The sequence below is a fragment of the Lontra canadensis genome, unplaced genomic scaffold (assembly GCF_010015895.1).
Source record: "Lontra canadensis isolate GAN:19392208 unplaced genomic scaffold, GSC_riverotter_1.0 scaffold9, whole genome shotgun sequence".
Taxonomy (NCBI): Eukaryota; Metazoa; Chordata; class Mammalia; order Carnivora; family Mustelidae; genus Lontra; species Lontra canadensis.
In genome coordinates this window covers 30,878,287-30,893,339 of record NW_022631003.1, presented here as the reverse complement: position 1 = coordinate 30,893,339, position 15,053 = coordinate 30,878,287, and the positions used below count along the sequence as shown (strand labels likewise).

General features: G+C 37.3%; 1 protein-coding gene across 2 annotated transcripts in view; it reads left to right on the top strand.

The window, feature by feature from the left end:
* STK38L (serine/threonine kinase 38 like) overlaps positions 1–15,053 on the top strand; it is an 81,721-nt gene extending 66,668 nt beyond the window's left edge. For both annotated transcript variants that reach the window (XM_032855204.1, XM_032855203.1), the window contains exons 6-14: positions 5,060–5,183; positions 6,655–6,809; positions 7,157–7,259; positions 7,439–7,500; positions 9,829–9,946; positions 10,415–10,538; positions 11,508–11,603; positions 13,805–13,896; positions 14,002–15,053. In XM_032855204.1, coding sequence (XP_032711095.1) covers positions 5,060–5,183; positions 6,655–6,809; positions 7,157–7,259; positions 7,439–7,500; positions 9,829–9,946; positions 10,415–10,538; positions 11,508–11,603; positions 13,805–13,896; positions 14,002–14,129 — 1,002 coding nt within the window. In that variant the 3' untranslated portion in view covers positions 14,130–15,053. The remainder of the gene's footprint in view (positions 1–5,059; positions 5,184–6,654; positions 6,810–7,156; positions 7,260–7,438; positions 7,501–9,828; positions 9,947–10,414; positions 10,539–11,507; positions 11,604–13,804; positions 13,897–14,001) is intronic.

Sequence of the window (15,053 nt, the reverse complement as noted above, 5' to 3'; positions counted from 1 at the left end):
TTCACTTTATTTCTATTTTCTGTGTTCAGCAAGTATTTACTGGGGGCCAATGATGTGCCAGATGGGCCTGTAGTATTGTAGATTAACACATAGCTGGGATTAACAGGACAAACCTGATCCTTATTTTTTTCTAGTACTGGGGACACAGACAACTATCTCAAATAGTCATGATTGAGAAAGACTACAAAGAAAGTTTGTACAAAAGGATAAACTGATGCAGATGATCTAAGCTTTAGGAGGAAGAATTAGATGAGGGAGTGTTTCTCTGAAGAGAGAATATTTGATGAAAGATGGAATAATGAGAAAGAATGACAGAAAAGATCATGTAGAACAAATATCCAGACACAAATGCAGAGGTCCTGAGGCTAGAAGCCATTGTGGCTAGAATTCAGTGCACAAAGAATGGTAGGAGAGGTAGAAAGGGAGCAGATCGGAGAGAAGGCCAAGATAGAGTGTTTTGGTTTTATTCTAAATGCAGTGGGAAGACGCTTTTGTTTGAACAGGGGAATGGTATGTCTGATTGAGGTTTTACAAAGATGAATCAATCCCTTTGCTTGCTGATGGGGAAAACAAGAAGTGAAGCAGAGAAGGTGATTTAGAAACTGGTGAACCACTTTCAGCCAGGATAGGATTGTAGCTCACAGTAGAGAAGCTGAAGAAGAGTCTGACAGATTAAGTATATGTTTTAGTGGAAGAGCCAGCAGGATTTCCTGTGGTGTCCTGTACATTGGGGGATGAGAGGATGGGTGAGGATAGTGAGGAAAAAATGGAAGAATCAGGATAATACCTAGAGTTTCATTTAAGAATGGGATACATGATAGTGGTGTTTTCTGATTTAGAAAAGACTGAAGAAAGAACATTTGGAGATAGCGGGAATGAGGAGTTCTCCTTGTGGCATATTGAGTTTGAGCTGCCTGTTAGATCCAAGAGATATTGAGTTCACAGTTGCTGGAATCTGGAGAGAAGTTTCTCTAGATATATAATTTGGAAGCCATCAATATATTGACCATCTATTGGGGACAAGATGAAATTGCCTAGAAAACTAGATAGAGAAGGAAAGAGGGCCTATATACAAGCCCTAGGAAACAAAAGGCAGAAGAGAAGCCAGCAAAAGGGACCAAGAGGGAACATCTAATTAGGTGGGGGAAACTGAGAGAACATGGTGTCATGGAAGCCAAGAGAAGAAAGTGTTCCACATAGCTGAATGCTGCTAAGAGAGTACAAGAGGAAGACAAGCCAGTGGATGTCACAATATAGAGATTTTTAATAACTTGGCAAGGGCATTTCTAGTGGTTTGCAGTGCAAAAGCCTAACTGAAATGGTGAGATAGAAAAATGGAAAGCAAAGAGTGGGGAATGTGAGTGCAAATAAATCTTTCATGTGAGGCAGAACAAAGAACAGATTTATAAAGGGAGACTTAAGGTAAAAAGGATTTTCTTTTTATTTTTAAAGACAGGAAATGTTTTGATTCTGATGAGAAGAATGCATTAGAAAAAAAAAAATTGAAGGTCCAGGAGAAGGGAGGATAACTATAGGAATACACTGGAAGACAGAAGAGTTGGGGTGCCTAGATGAATCAGTGGGTTAAGCTTCTGCCTTCAGCTCAGGGTCCTGGGATCGAGCCCTGTGTCAGGCTCCTTACTCAGCAGGGAGCCTGCTTCTCCCTCTCCCCCCCTGCCTGCTTCTCCCCCTGCTTTTGCTCACTCTCTCTCTCTCTCTGTCAAATAAATAAATACAATTAAAAAAAAAAAAAAGAAAAAGAAGAGTTGATCTTTGATAGGAGTGTACGTGTACCTATCCATTAAAACAGGAAGAAGAGGCAGAGAAAATGGGAACAAATGCAGGTGGTTGACCTAGCAGCCTCAGGTACCATATTTCTGCCTGAGTGCAAATAAGTGAGGTCATCATCTCAGAGTAGAGGAGGGACGGATAGCTTGCTGGAGGCATGAAGAGGGAGAATTTGTGAAATAGTCACAACTATTGACTTAAAGGGTGGGAAAGCAGACTTGCCAGGGAAATACAGTTGAATGCCTGTTGAGATTTGCAGTCATAAATGTACCACGAAACCAGTTGGCATAGTTGGGTGACCTTTCTGTAGAATACTTAGTTGCTCTGGGGTAGGTAGAGAATAGACAGAAATTTGAGTCTAATTAGGGTTGGTGTTTTGCCAGGCAAATACAAGGGAGGAAGGGGATGAGGGAGTTCAGAGTGTTTGCAAAAAGAGTGATTATAATGATGAAATCTAGGCTGGGTAGAAAAAGATACGAGATTATGAGGAGAGTAATAGAGAAAAAGTTGTAGAATCCATGGAAGGGAGATTGAAATATAAGAATAAGAGATCTGGAAGATGAAAGGTGGAAATAGAGTTCCTCAAAATGGAGATTTTAGAGGGGGTACAGTTTTAGCTAATGAGAAGGCTAGGACAACTACCATGGGTGGCTGAGGTGCAGAGGCAGAAGAGATCATTGTAGACAAGGAAGAAGTCAGTAGATAGGGCATTTGATGGTTCACCCTTATGGAGGTTGAAATCTATCCATGAATGGAGAAACTGGAAAGGAAGTTGATAGCCAGGAGCTGAAGTTATGAGTGAGTGAGAGGAATTGCCCAGGAGCTCTGTAAACGATAGCCATGAGGATAGATGATGGCTGATGGAGTTTCACAGTGTGCACTTCAAGGAACTGTGGAGAAGAAGAGTGTCACAGTGGTATGGAAGCAGCATGAGAATGAGCAGAAAACCTACCCCCACGCCACATAAGGCATGAGAGGAGAACAGATCATTCTTGAGAGCTCACTGTGCAGGGAGACAGAACTGTCAACAGCCTGATGAGAAGAATCATCAATTAGGATGACAAGGTGAAGGAACTGTCCAGAGGTGAGATGATAGAGGACTTTTTTGAAGACATGCCAATTCCATAGGGAAGAGGCTGGTTTGGAACTCAAGGAAGGTCGAAGTATTACAGTGTATTAGAGAATTACAGATAATGGTAAGAATAAAGGTCTGGGTCAAGATGTAGAACCTCAGAGACAAAGAGATAAACAGGATCTAACCAAGCCATATGGGATTAGTCCTGGATAGGGTTTTGGAAAAGGGACAAAAGGAGCAGTTTGTTCCAGCTATAGTCTTCAGCTTATTAGCCACATGTGGCTATTGGGTGTAGCTAGTCTGAATTGAGATATGCTGTAAATGGCAAATATATATCAAATTTTGAAGACTTCCTACCAAAGAAAACTCAATAATTTTTATATTGATTATGTACTGAAATGATAACATTTTGGGTACATGGAGTTACATAAACTATATATAATTAAAAATATTTCACCTGTTTCTTTTTATATTTTAAGTGGTTACTAGAGAATTTTAAACTAAGTCTGTGGCTTGCATTGTATTTCTTTTGGACGGCACTAATCTAGAATATTTTGCCAGAAGTTGAAGAGCTTCTGATCACTGTTCATTCCTGAATGCAGGGAAAAATCTCACTGGAGCCCAAACATCAAGTCTGTTTTGGCCCCTTTAATCTGCATTTGCAACCCCTGAATTTCATTTTAGGAAACCTTTTCCCATTCAATTCTAATATGTTATTATGTGAAGTTTTTAATTACATTTACTTTAATACTAACCAGTCCACAAAGTAGCAACTTATTTCCCTGATATTGTGGTACTATGTGTGATAACTTCCTATTCTTTGAAAACATAGACCCATTTTAAAAACATCCTGTCATCTAACTTCAAGATATTTAAAAACAATCAGGCCAAGTTGATGACATAACTTTTCCTGACAGCAGCAGATTCAGCATCAAAGGTTTAAGGTTTTTCCTTTACTAATCTTACAATGCTTTGTAAAAAACCATCGGTAGGAATTTTGATACCATTGTTCACTCTATGAAGCAGATCCAGAGAGATTGTAAAGTTTTATTCATGCCAGAAAACAAGTTCTTAGTTTTCAACTGTTTTTCCTGTGCTTTGATCTCAGAGCATTTATTGTACTAGGTAATAAATACAGTAATCCCAACTATGACATTTTAAGCAGATCATATTTCATTACTGTGAAAAGGCTTAGGAAATCTGGGTTCTCATGTGCTTTGGGCCAGAGTTCATAATAATGCACAATAAGAACAGCAAAAGGATAAAATCAAATATTATTGTTAATCTTTGAAGAGAAAATGTATAAATATATTAATGCAAAACATCTGAAAATTGATTATACCAACCCAATAAATTACTCAGTTTATAAAATTTTTCAGTCTATAAAATGTTCATATAAAAGTATCCATAGTAATTGTATGTCTGACAAGTCAGCAGCAAAACCCCCAAAGTTACACTAATTTGCTGTGGATCATTTTAATAGATATTATAGAGGTTTTTATATTTCAGAAAATAATATAGTTATATTTGTCAAGATAATACAAAGTTATTATAAATGTTTCTACTTGTTAAAAAAAAAAACCCAAATGTTTAAAAATCACATAAGGCCCTTTTTTTGACTAATAGCAGTTAAAAACAGTCTGCTAAAGATCCTGACTTTGTTATACCAACCTGTTAAGGCATTGCTTACTAGTCTTAACTTTCAAAAGTCAGACCAGGGGCACCTGGTGGCTTGGTTGGTTAAGTGTCTGACTCTTGGTTTTGGCTCAGGTTTTGATCTCAGGGTCATGAGATCTGACCCCAAATCATGCCCTGCACTTAGCACAGAGTCTGCTTGAGATTCAAAAAAAAAAAAAAAAAAAAAAAGGCCAGGGGCTGAAATTTGTATAACAAAGCCAGGATCCTTGGTGAAGAAGGATTCTGGTTGGAAAGTTTTGGACTAATCATTTTCCTACCTCAGAGGCGTCAGCTTTCTGTAACATACCTGTGGATCCCACCTTTCCAGGCCTAAAGATAAAAGATTTCCTGAGACTCTGTATATATAATGAGGATATGAACATGTGTATGTATTTCACATCTTTTGTAAAACTCCCTCTTTCCTTCATGATTGTTAAGGAACTGGATGGGTCTCTTAAGAGGTCAACTTGAAAGATGTGTAATGTGTTGCAATCATTTTTTCCAACTACATTCATCTAGGTGGCCCATATCCGAGCAGAAAGAGATATTTTGGTAGAAGCAGATGGTGCCTGGGTAGTGAAGATGTTTTATAGTTTTCAAGATAAGAGGAACCTTTATCTGATCATGGAATTTCTCCCTGGAGGTAAAAACAAACATAATAGCAATGACAGACTGATACAAGCTCATCTTTACATGTAATTATTATCCTGTTGCTTAGGTTTTTTCTTCTATTCCTAGCAGTCATGGTTTTCCTGTAGTTCCTCCCATAATAGTGCTAATTTTTACCACAAATCAGATTATTTTGAAGGAGCAATACATTTGGCACATTTTAAATAGTATCAGTCTAGTCAACAGGGTATAGTTAGTTAGATTGTTGCAAGTCTAGAGTTAAGAACAGTAAGTCACTAAAGAGAAAGACAACCCAATGGGCAAATAACATATAGAAGAAAAACTCTGGCTGGCCTGTAAATACATAGGAAAATGTTCAACTCTGCTTATACTCAGGGAAACGCAAATTAAAACAAAAATGAGCTACCATTTCACCTGTTTCTGATGAGACTGTGGGAGAAACTGGCCTCTCTTTTATCTATATTAATCTCTGACTCTTACGGAGAGCAGTTCATAGATACCAGTGGAGCTGAAAGGGCATGTGGCCTACAATCCCGCAGTTTTAGAACTAGCGTAGCCCCTAGAGATTCTCTTGGACACAAGCACAGAGACCTGTGAGACCACAGAAGCATTGTTCGGATCATGAAAAACCATAAGCACGATAAATGTCCGTCAGCAGAATGGATAAATAAAATGTGGCATAATTCCGTGCTGAAATATTTTACAGCAGCTAAAAGTCAGGAGCTCTATCCATTTCAATAAGATCTCAGAAACAGTGGGGTAAGAAAGCAAGCTGGGGAATTATATGTACAGTTGATACCATTTATGTAATTTTTAAAAAATATGAAAGAACATAATTTCATAGATTAAGATATATGTATATGAAAACATATTTTAAAAATAAGCTAGAAGGATACCCACCAAACCAAGTCCACACTAATGGTTACTCAGCAAAAAGGGAAAGCAGAATAAAATGGGATGGAGGACAGAGAACACTTCTACATTTTTTTTAAAAGACTCAAAGTATCATAAAAAATATTAACAGTTGTCATTTCTGAGTTTTAAATTCACCATTTTTTATTCTTTGCCCCTTTTTAAAGAAAAAATTCCTTGAAAATAAAAGAATGTCTTTTGATGGGATAATTTTCTATTTTTGATGGACTGAAGAGCTCTGAACATTTTTGAAACTTGAATTTGAAAGACTCTATCCCATTTCCAGGTGTGCTTACTCTGATTCATTTCCTCAGTTCAGCATATTTTCCTCAGCAATTTATTATGGATGTTGAGTGGTAGATATTACTTCATTATCACCTGCTTTCTACCTTAAAAATCATCAGATGTCGTGAAACTTTTGCTAATGCAGTGACTCTTTTTTTACTTGGCCCTAGAGATGGTTGGCGGTCTACTGGGTGGGTCGTACAATGCAGAAATTAGGCAGAGGTTGTACAGATACAGAGGAAGCCTGACGTGTTTCTAATACATGATATTTGGTTTCCCTTATGGAGGTGACATGATGACATTGCTAATGAAGAAAGATACCTTGACAGAAGAGGAGACACAGTTCTACATTTCAGAGACTGTTCTAGCAATTGATGCAATCCACCAGTTGGGTTTCATCCATCGGGATATTAAACCAGACAACCTTTTATTGGACGCCAAGGTATGTGAAGAAACTGGTGAATTATTGGGTTGCTGATTATTTTAATGGAATAATAGAGCTGATTTTGTGATTGAATGGGCAACTACCATTTATATTATTGCTCAACTATGTGATGTCATAGAATGATGTGACGGGAAAGACTTGGCAGTGAAAATGACATCAAGGGAGGATGGCTGTCTTTGTCTTCTTCCATTTTCTACTTTTAACATTCGTCATCATCAAATATTTATAATTTTACTTACCACCTGTAGGAGTTTTTATAATGCTAAGAATTTTTATAATGACCGCCTTAAGGCTTTTGTTTCAAAGTTAATATAATCTCTTGATTTTACTGGATTTTTTTATAGGGTCATGTAAAATTATCTGATTTTGGTTTATGCACGGGATTGAAGAAAGCTCATAGGACTGAATTCTATAGAAACCTTACACATAACCCGCCAAGTGACTTCTGTAAGTTTGATTCTTTTTTTCTGTGTGACATAGTGTAGCTAGTTTAATTCAGCATTGTTGAGCACTGAAAGTTCTCTTCCTCTCCTCATTCCTTAAACCAGTATATTTACATGTATGTGAATTTGTTTTTTGGTGGAGTTTTTCCCCTCATAATTACAATTCTCTCTTGTTGAAATTAGCATTTCAGAACATGAACTCAAAGAGGAAAGCAGAAACATGGAAGAAGAACAGGAGACAGCTGGTAAGTCAGCCAGTGGTCCTAAAATTTCGGGTTTTGCTTGATCATGTTGTATCTTCACAATGATTAGTACTTACTTTGTAGCAAGGATAGAACTGCTTCTGGGGTCACATAGTTCTCTTAGTTTCTCTGTAACATTTCCTTGCCTGAAAAGTGAATGCTGATATTTACGTTACGATTTAACTTTATAGCATTTTATGGCTCATACCTATAATTAAGCAGCCTGTTTACTAGTAATTAGCACAATATAAAACTCACTGAGATGAATGTGATTGTAGTGAATGCCTTGTGTGTTCCATTTTTCATACTTGTTCTGAAACAACCGCCAATCAGCATAAGTAAGGTGGTTGTGTGTTTCTAAGGACTTTATAGACAAGGTAAACAAGAAGTTTGGCATATTAACAGATAAAACAGATAAAATAAAATTAGAAAGCAGACTTTACCACAGATAAACTTACTCTTTAAATGGAAGTAGAATAAAACTGCTTTTGCCCCACACTGTCTCTCCTTTATTACTTAGCAATTATAAGAATTGTTTGCCCCTTTTCCTCTTTCCTTTATTCTATTAATTAGGTCCATGCACATTCTCAGGGTTAGGAATGTGCCTTTTGACTTTGTTTTCTTGATCTCTTGTACGCCCGGCACATACAGACACTCTATAAATATCTGTTAAACTCAACCAAGTGATGAAAGGGAAATTAATTTAGCATTCCCTCTGAGTATTGGGTGAGGTTAACAGACTGGACGATAATAATCCAATACCCTCTCCAACCAAATAATAAGACTTTGCTTGGTCAAACTCATTCTGTCAGTGGCCCAAGTAATTAACTATAAGCTTCCTGTGCTCATAAAACATTTCAGTGTTTTTGAAAGTTAGAGGAAAAGAATTTTAAAACTATGGAGCTATGAATTCATGACAAAAAACTTCCTTCTACTTTTAAATGTGCCACTTTCAGATTAGATTTTACCACTGAGAGAAGCATTGCAGTATTTCCTGCTTTTAAGGGGAAAAGTGAATACTGCTTAAAAGTATGGTGGGAATTCGACTTAACAGAGTATTCACGGGTGATTCCTGTTGTCATGTTTTATATTCTTGTGACCATTATCATGACTTCTATCAATGTTTATTTACCAAGGGAGAAGTAGAGGGGACTCTTAGTGTTTTGGGCAGGAAAATCCTTTGGATCTTATATCCCCCCTGCCAACTAAATGCCCATCAGCAACCACCCCCACCCCCACCTCCTGCCACCCTCAGGTCCTTGAAATGACAAAATCTGCTGGCACACATTTTCAAATGGTCCCTGGCATAACTGCCCTTAATTGAAACAACTACCGTAAAGAAATCGTTTTTGTAAGATTTTATATGAATTAAGAATGAAACACTTCATTGCTTTCTGATCGATAAGCAGTGCCCTGGAATTAGGTTTATCATAAAAATACCTGATGTTTATATATACAGCAGGTTGTAGTTTCCAAAGCACATTCCTTTTGTTTCATCCTCCTGTCAACTGTGTATGATTACTACAGTTTCCTGTAAGCAGAAGCCGAGGTTCAGAGTGCTTGAGTCGCCTGTCCAAGAACTCACATTAGTAGTGAGTGGTGGACTCCGGCCCACTGGGTTCAGCCTCTTTATTCTTTTTGAAATGGATGGCTAACCCTAAAAATGAAACAATTATTGTGCCAGCAAAAGTGGGTTTATTCGGGAATAACAGAGAATCACAATTTGGGACAGGCAAGCTGTGGCAAAACCATTGGCAACTCCAACAAACAAAGAAGAGAACTTGTATTTTAAGAGAAGAAGGAGGATTTGAAAGGGGCTGTTTTGAACAAGAGTTCACTGGAGCAAAGCAGGAGTTGAGGGTGGTGAAGGTCTCTCCTTGGCTGAGTTGCAGGGGTAGCTGCTTTTGCACAGGAGACGCAGTGTACATCTTTCCCTGTTGGGGCCCACTAGGTGATTCTTTGCCTGTTCATGATTCCTCCGATGGGGTCTGTAATTGACAGTGAGGAGTACAGCAGCATAGCTCCCCCTTCTAGCACCCCGAGGCCACTTTTGTGAGCTGTCCTTCTATTAATTTTCACAGGATTTAGGGCTAAATATATAAATAATTTAGTTGAGCTTCTTGGAGAAGGGGTGGTGGGCAGCCAGAAATCATATCTTAAATAACATATTATCTGATTCGGTACCTGTCACTAAGCTTTCTACATGATAAACATGTGAAACAAGTATTAATGCAAAATTAACTGCTGTATTGCTTTTTCCAATAATGAGCCATACTCAGATCTTTTAACAAATATTTAAGAATGCTGGTTTGATAAGCTTTTCCTTGGCAGGCATATTCCACAGTTGGGACACCAGATTACATTGCTCCAGAAGTATTCATGCAGACTGGTTACAACAAGCTGTGTGACTGGTGGTCTTTGGGAGTGATTATGTATGAAATGCTAATAGGTATGTCTTATCATTTGTTTACGTATATACTATAGAAATTTCCATGAGTGCCACGGATGGAACGTATTACAGATATCATGGGCTAAAATGTCTGAACTCCTTGACATCTCCCAATGTCAATAATGATAAATACCAGTGAGCTCTGTAGCAGTTCAGGAACAGGGTATTTAACCAGAACTCCCATGTGTCAAAATTGCATCTACGTGGCCTTTTGGATAAAGGGGGTAATGCTTTGAATCCTTTATTTTATTGCCTTTATTAGCAATTTTATTATATTTTTTTATATTATTATATATTGCTAATATATTATATATTAGCAATTTTATTATAAATTGATGAATGGTGACATTTTTTTATTGCTGAATAGAGCACTTCTGGCTATTTTTTTCCCTATGACACATACACAGTATGTGTAGAGCATATTTGATTATTAAAGATGATAAAACTTGTATTTTCTCTCATATGCAGGATATCCACCTTTCTGTTCTGAAACTCCTCAAGAAACATATAGAAAAGTGATGAACTGGAAAGAAACTTTGGTATTTCCTCCAGAGGTACCTATATCTGAGAAAGCCAAGGACTTAATTCTTAGGTTAGTGCTTAAATCCCTAGGGGAGTTTATGGTATTTTGAAACTTCACAGGTACCTAAAAAAGATTGAATTGCCCATTTTATTCTTGTGGGAGGAAAAGGACCACTACTGATCTATACAGTCAAAGAGATCAATAAAGAAAATGTGTTTTTTAAAAACTGCAAACAATTAAAAGGAAGCATGCAGTAAAAGTAAGAGTTAAGAAGAGGGACGGTGTCTTGTATCATTTCAAAGGCCACTCCTGTTGGTACGCAATGACCTATTTCGTTAAAGAGAAAAGAGAAAATAAATCGCTAGTAGCAGTGCCTATCACAAGTCTATATATGAAATTATTTCTAAGCAAAGGATTCCATTCTGTTTCTCCACTAAGATGAAGTTTGGTATTATTGTGAACGGCTGCAAGGAATATAAATTGGGACAACCTATGAGAACAGCTAATTGACAGCATATTATCAAAAATCTTTAAACTGTATATGACCATTGACCCAGTAATTCTAGGAATTTTGCTTATGCAGACAATTTGATGTGTGTAAAGATGTAGGGAGACTGTTTATCATGATGTTTTTAGTAATGAAAAATTGAAAACTAAGTGTTCAACAAGAGTGGACTGGCTAAATAAACTAATATTTCCACAAGCAAATTTTAGAATATGAAGTTAAAGAAAAATATATCATGATTTTGGGAAGTTTTCTCAGTATATTAAATGAAAAGAATCACCGTAAAACTACTGTACTAACACATATTTTTAAAAATTGTAATAAAAGACTAGAAGGAAATGGCTTCAAACTGTTTATAGTGGTTCTCTCTGTACAGTGCAATTACAGAGGATTTCTGTTCTTTCCCATATTTCCCACAAAAAACAGAGCTGACTTCGGTAAACAGAGGAAAAAAATGAAATGTTTGGAAAAAAATGCAGATAGGATACTGTATATGTAATTTGCATATGATCATTTCTGTTTCCATTTTCTAGATTTTGTATTGATTCTGAAAACAGAATTGGAAATAGTGGAGTAGAAGAAATAAAAAGTCATCCTTTCTTTGAAGGTGTAGACTGGGGGCACATCAGGTACGCTCATAGGCTTCCAACGGGAGAGATCTAAGTAAAACGTTTGTTGTTACTAGGTTTAGCGATCAGTTTGTCTCTGGTTCTGCTAAATACTCAGTGCGGTTACAGTGTTATTAAACCAGTGTTCTCTGGACTACAGAAGTGAGAATATAGCTAAATGACTGGTTTTAGCAAATGCCCAATGTAAAGGGGAAACCACCTACTGTGCACCTGTTTCGATTTTTATATTCAGAGTTACGGGATGCAAGCTGATGTCCGCACGACAGGGATGTAGTTTTATTTCACACGATAACCCCTCATTTTTGTCCTGTTCTGTCATGCTGTATACTGCTCCTTTCTCTAATATACCATCTTCTTTATGAAGTTATAAGAAGACACAGTCGCTTTTTTTAAACACTGTGAGAAAAGTGAAATGATGCAAGTAACTTTTAAGAATTTGCTTGCAGTCGTTAATTGTAAGCATCGGCCTTTAATTCAGTTTGTGGCCAAAGTACCTTCAGTAGTTCTGGGAGGCTCTCCACACAGTGAGACTTCTAAAACATAACACTGATCATACCCTTTTCTTCCTTCCCTTTGCACTTAGAATAAAATTAAGGCCAAGGCACTGCTTTTAGGCCTGGGGGGTGTGGCTCTACCCTCATCGGTCCCAGTGGCATCTCCGAGGGTCGTTCTGCTCCTCTCATCTCAGGGCTTTGCCCTTTGCTCTTCATTCTGCCTGAAATGCTCTTCTCTCTCTGCTCATTCCTGTCCCCACTCCTGCCCTGCCTGGCCAGCATCTGCCCCTCCTTTGAGACAGCTAATGTGTCACTGGCTCCAGGCACATCTTCACGGGAACTCCCACAGTGTGCCAGGCACTCGACCTGCTGTAATAACAACTCATTTGTTTGGACCACTTATTGTTATGTCCAGCACTGTTCTGAGGACTTTATGTGCATTTTTTATCTTATCCTCATAATAAACCTTATAAAATAGGTACCATCATGATGTTTCTTTTACAAATGAGGAAACTAAAGCACAGAGAAGTAATTTGCCTGCAGTGCCACAGCCAGTAAATAATCCAGCTAGAATTTCTTTTTTCTTTTTTCTTTTTTTTTCCAGCTAGAATTTCTAACTAGAATTGGACCCCTGGGTGTCCTGGTTCTTAACTGATACGCTGCATTACACTGTATACCTCATCTCACTGAACAGAATGAGGATTCCCCGCTTCACAGTTGGAAGGACGCTTAGAGCCCATTAGTGCAATCTCTTGCTTTGATAGTAAGGAAATAGTCACAGAGCAAGGAGTTGCCTGCCTAAGGTCACGCTGCTAGTTAACGACACCAGAGTCTCCGGTTCTTGTCACTAAAGTAATATACATTTATTAAGTTATTACATTAAGTATAAAGAATTGGAATGATTCTGCGAAGAATACTCGGGACTTTAGGTAACTGGCTTTGTTCACTTGTCCCCTAATACATCCAGTTAAGTATTTGTTGAAAAAAATAGAAGCAATAAAAATGGATAGCTTCTTTTAACTATTCCTATTTTTAAACATTGTTAGCATGGTAAGATAGTTTCATGACTGATTTTTTTAACTTAATCTCCCTGATTCCCTTAACATTTATATGGCAGAAAGTTTTAAGATTTCATTGCAAATGTGTAGTCCCTTTGCCCCCCTTAATTTCCCAAAGCGCTTTTTGTTTTTCAAGTATCTTTATTTTTTAAAGTAACCTCTATACCCAGTGTGAGGCTTGAACTCATGAACCTGAAACCAAGAGTCACACACTCTACTGAGCCAGCCAGACGTTCCCAAATGACTTTTAATCTATGGATCCTTTAGTAGAAGAATTCTTTCCTGAATCGTTTAGCTAGAATCCAGTACACACAATAGCCAGCATGCATTATGTAATTATTAAATTGTTTGAACAAAATCTCTTCTGTTCTACATTCCCTTTCATTAGCTGTTATTTTTCCACTTTAAACAAAACAGCATGAGAAAGTCTGGGTACAAAGAAATAAAAATTCCAAGTAAATGGTCATGTTTTCAGAAAATATTACACTCAACTATGACATCCACTTCACAGTTTTCAAGTCCACAATAAATTCTCTCGACTCTTCTATTATCTATAGATCAGGAAGCAGAATTTGCAACTAGAACTGTTTTTGGAAAACAAAGAGTTAAAGAAAATTTGCCATGCTACTACTTGATCCTTTTTTTATAGGGAAAGGCCAGCAGCGATCCCTATAGAAATCAAAAGCATTGATGATACTTCAAATTTCGATGACTTTCCTGAATCTGATATTTTACAACCAGGTAAGATAATCTATGACAAAACTAACACTTCACAGTCTGTAAAGATGCCTACAGGGTCACTAATGAAATTCCTTTGTTCTTGGTTAATTTTCCCATCTTTCCTAGTGCCAAACACCACAGAACCGGACTACAAATCCAAAGACTGGGTTTTTCTCAATTATACCTATAAAAGGTTTGAAGGGTTGACTCAGCGTGGCTCTATCCCCACCTACATGAAACCTGGAAAATTATGAATAAAGATCACGTTCGCCCACAACCAAGAGAACTCAGGTAGCTGCATCACCAGGCTTGCTTGGCGTAGATAACAATACACTGAAATACTCCCGAAGACGGTGGTGCTTATGACTACAAGAGGAAATTCTACAGGATTAGGATTTCTAAGACTACTACAGGAATTGGTTGGCAGTGCCAGCTGGCTTTTGTTTTTTTTTTAATATTTTATTATTTTTGTTAACTTTATTATACGAAGGTACTGGAATAAAAGAAATGTACGTCCCTTTTTAACTGCACTGCCTACACGCGTATTAAGGTCCATTCTGCCTGTGTGTGCTGTGGCTTTGTACTGTAACACCTCTGATCAATTCAGGAGAAACATATCATTTAAAGCAACATAGGCTAACCTGTAGGTAACACTGCAGTATTGCTGTTTTACTGCAAATCTTATGGGTCTAGATAATCAAAAAAAGCCATCTTCCATAGTCGGTGTTAGAATACTTGCCCTATTGGTTTGGACGTCTATAGAATGAACAGACATGAAGACAATTTCTGTAATGGTTTTAAGAAATTTTAAAAAGGAAATACACTGGTTATTTAAAAAATAGAATTTATCATCATGTTATTTCACAAACTGCACAGTCGGGAGTGACAAGTTTATACTAAAGAGGAACTTTAACACCTTCACTCAAGCACTCCACTAATATATTTACTTTGCATTCAGAAATACTGATGACCTTTATATACGTAGTCTGTATACTCATAGGGAGATGTATTATATAAAATGTAAAGTTGCTTTTCTTGTGACAAAAAGGACTTCTTTTTTAACAAGAGGACATGGCATTATTTTGATTTGATTATGGTGAGTTGAATTTAAGAAATGACCATGAAGGCTGCTTGTAGAACTGGTGTATTTTTATTAAACTATTTTTTTAAATGTCAAA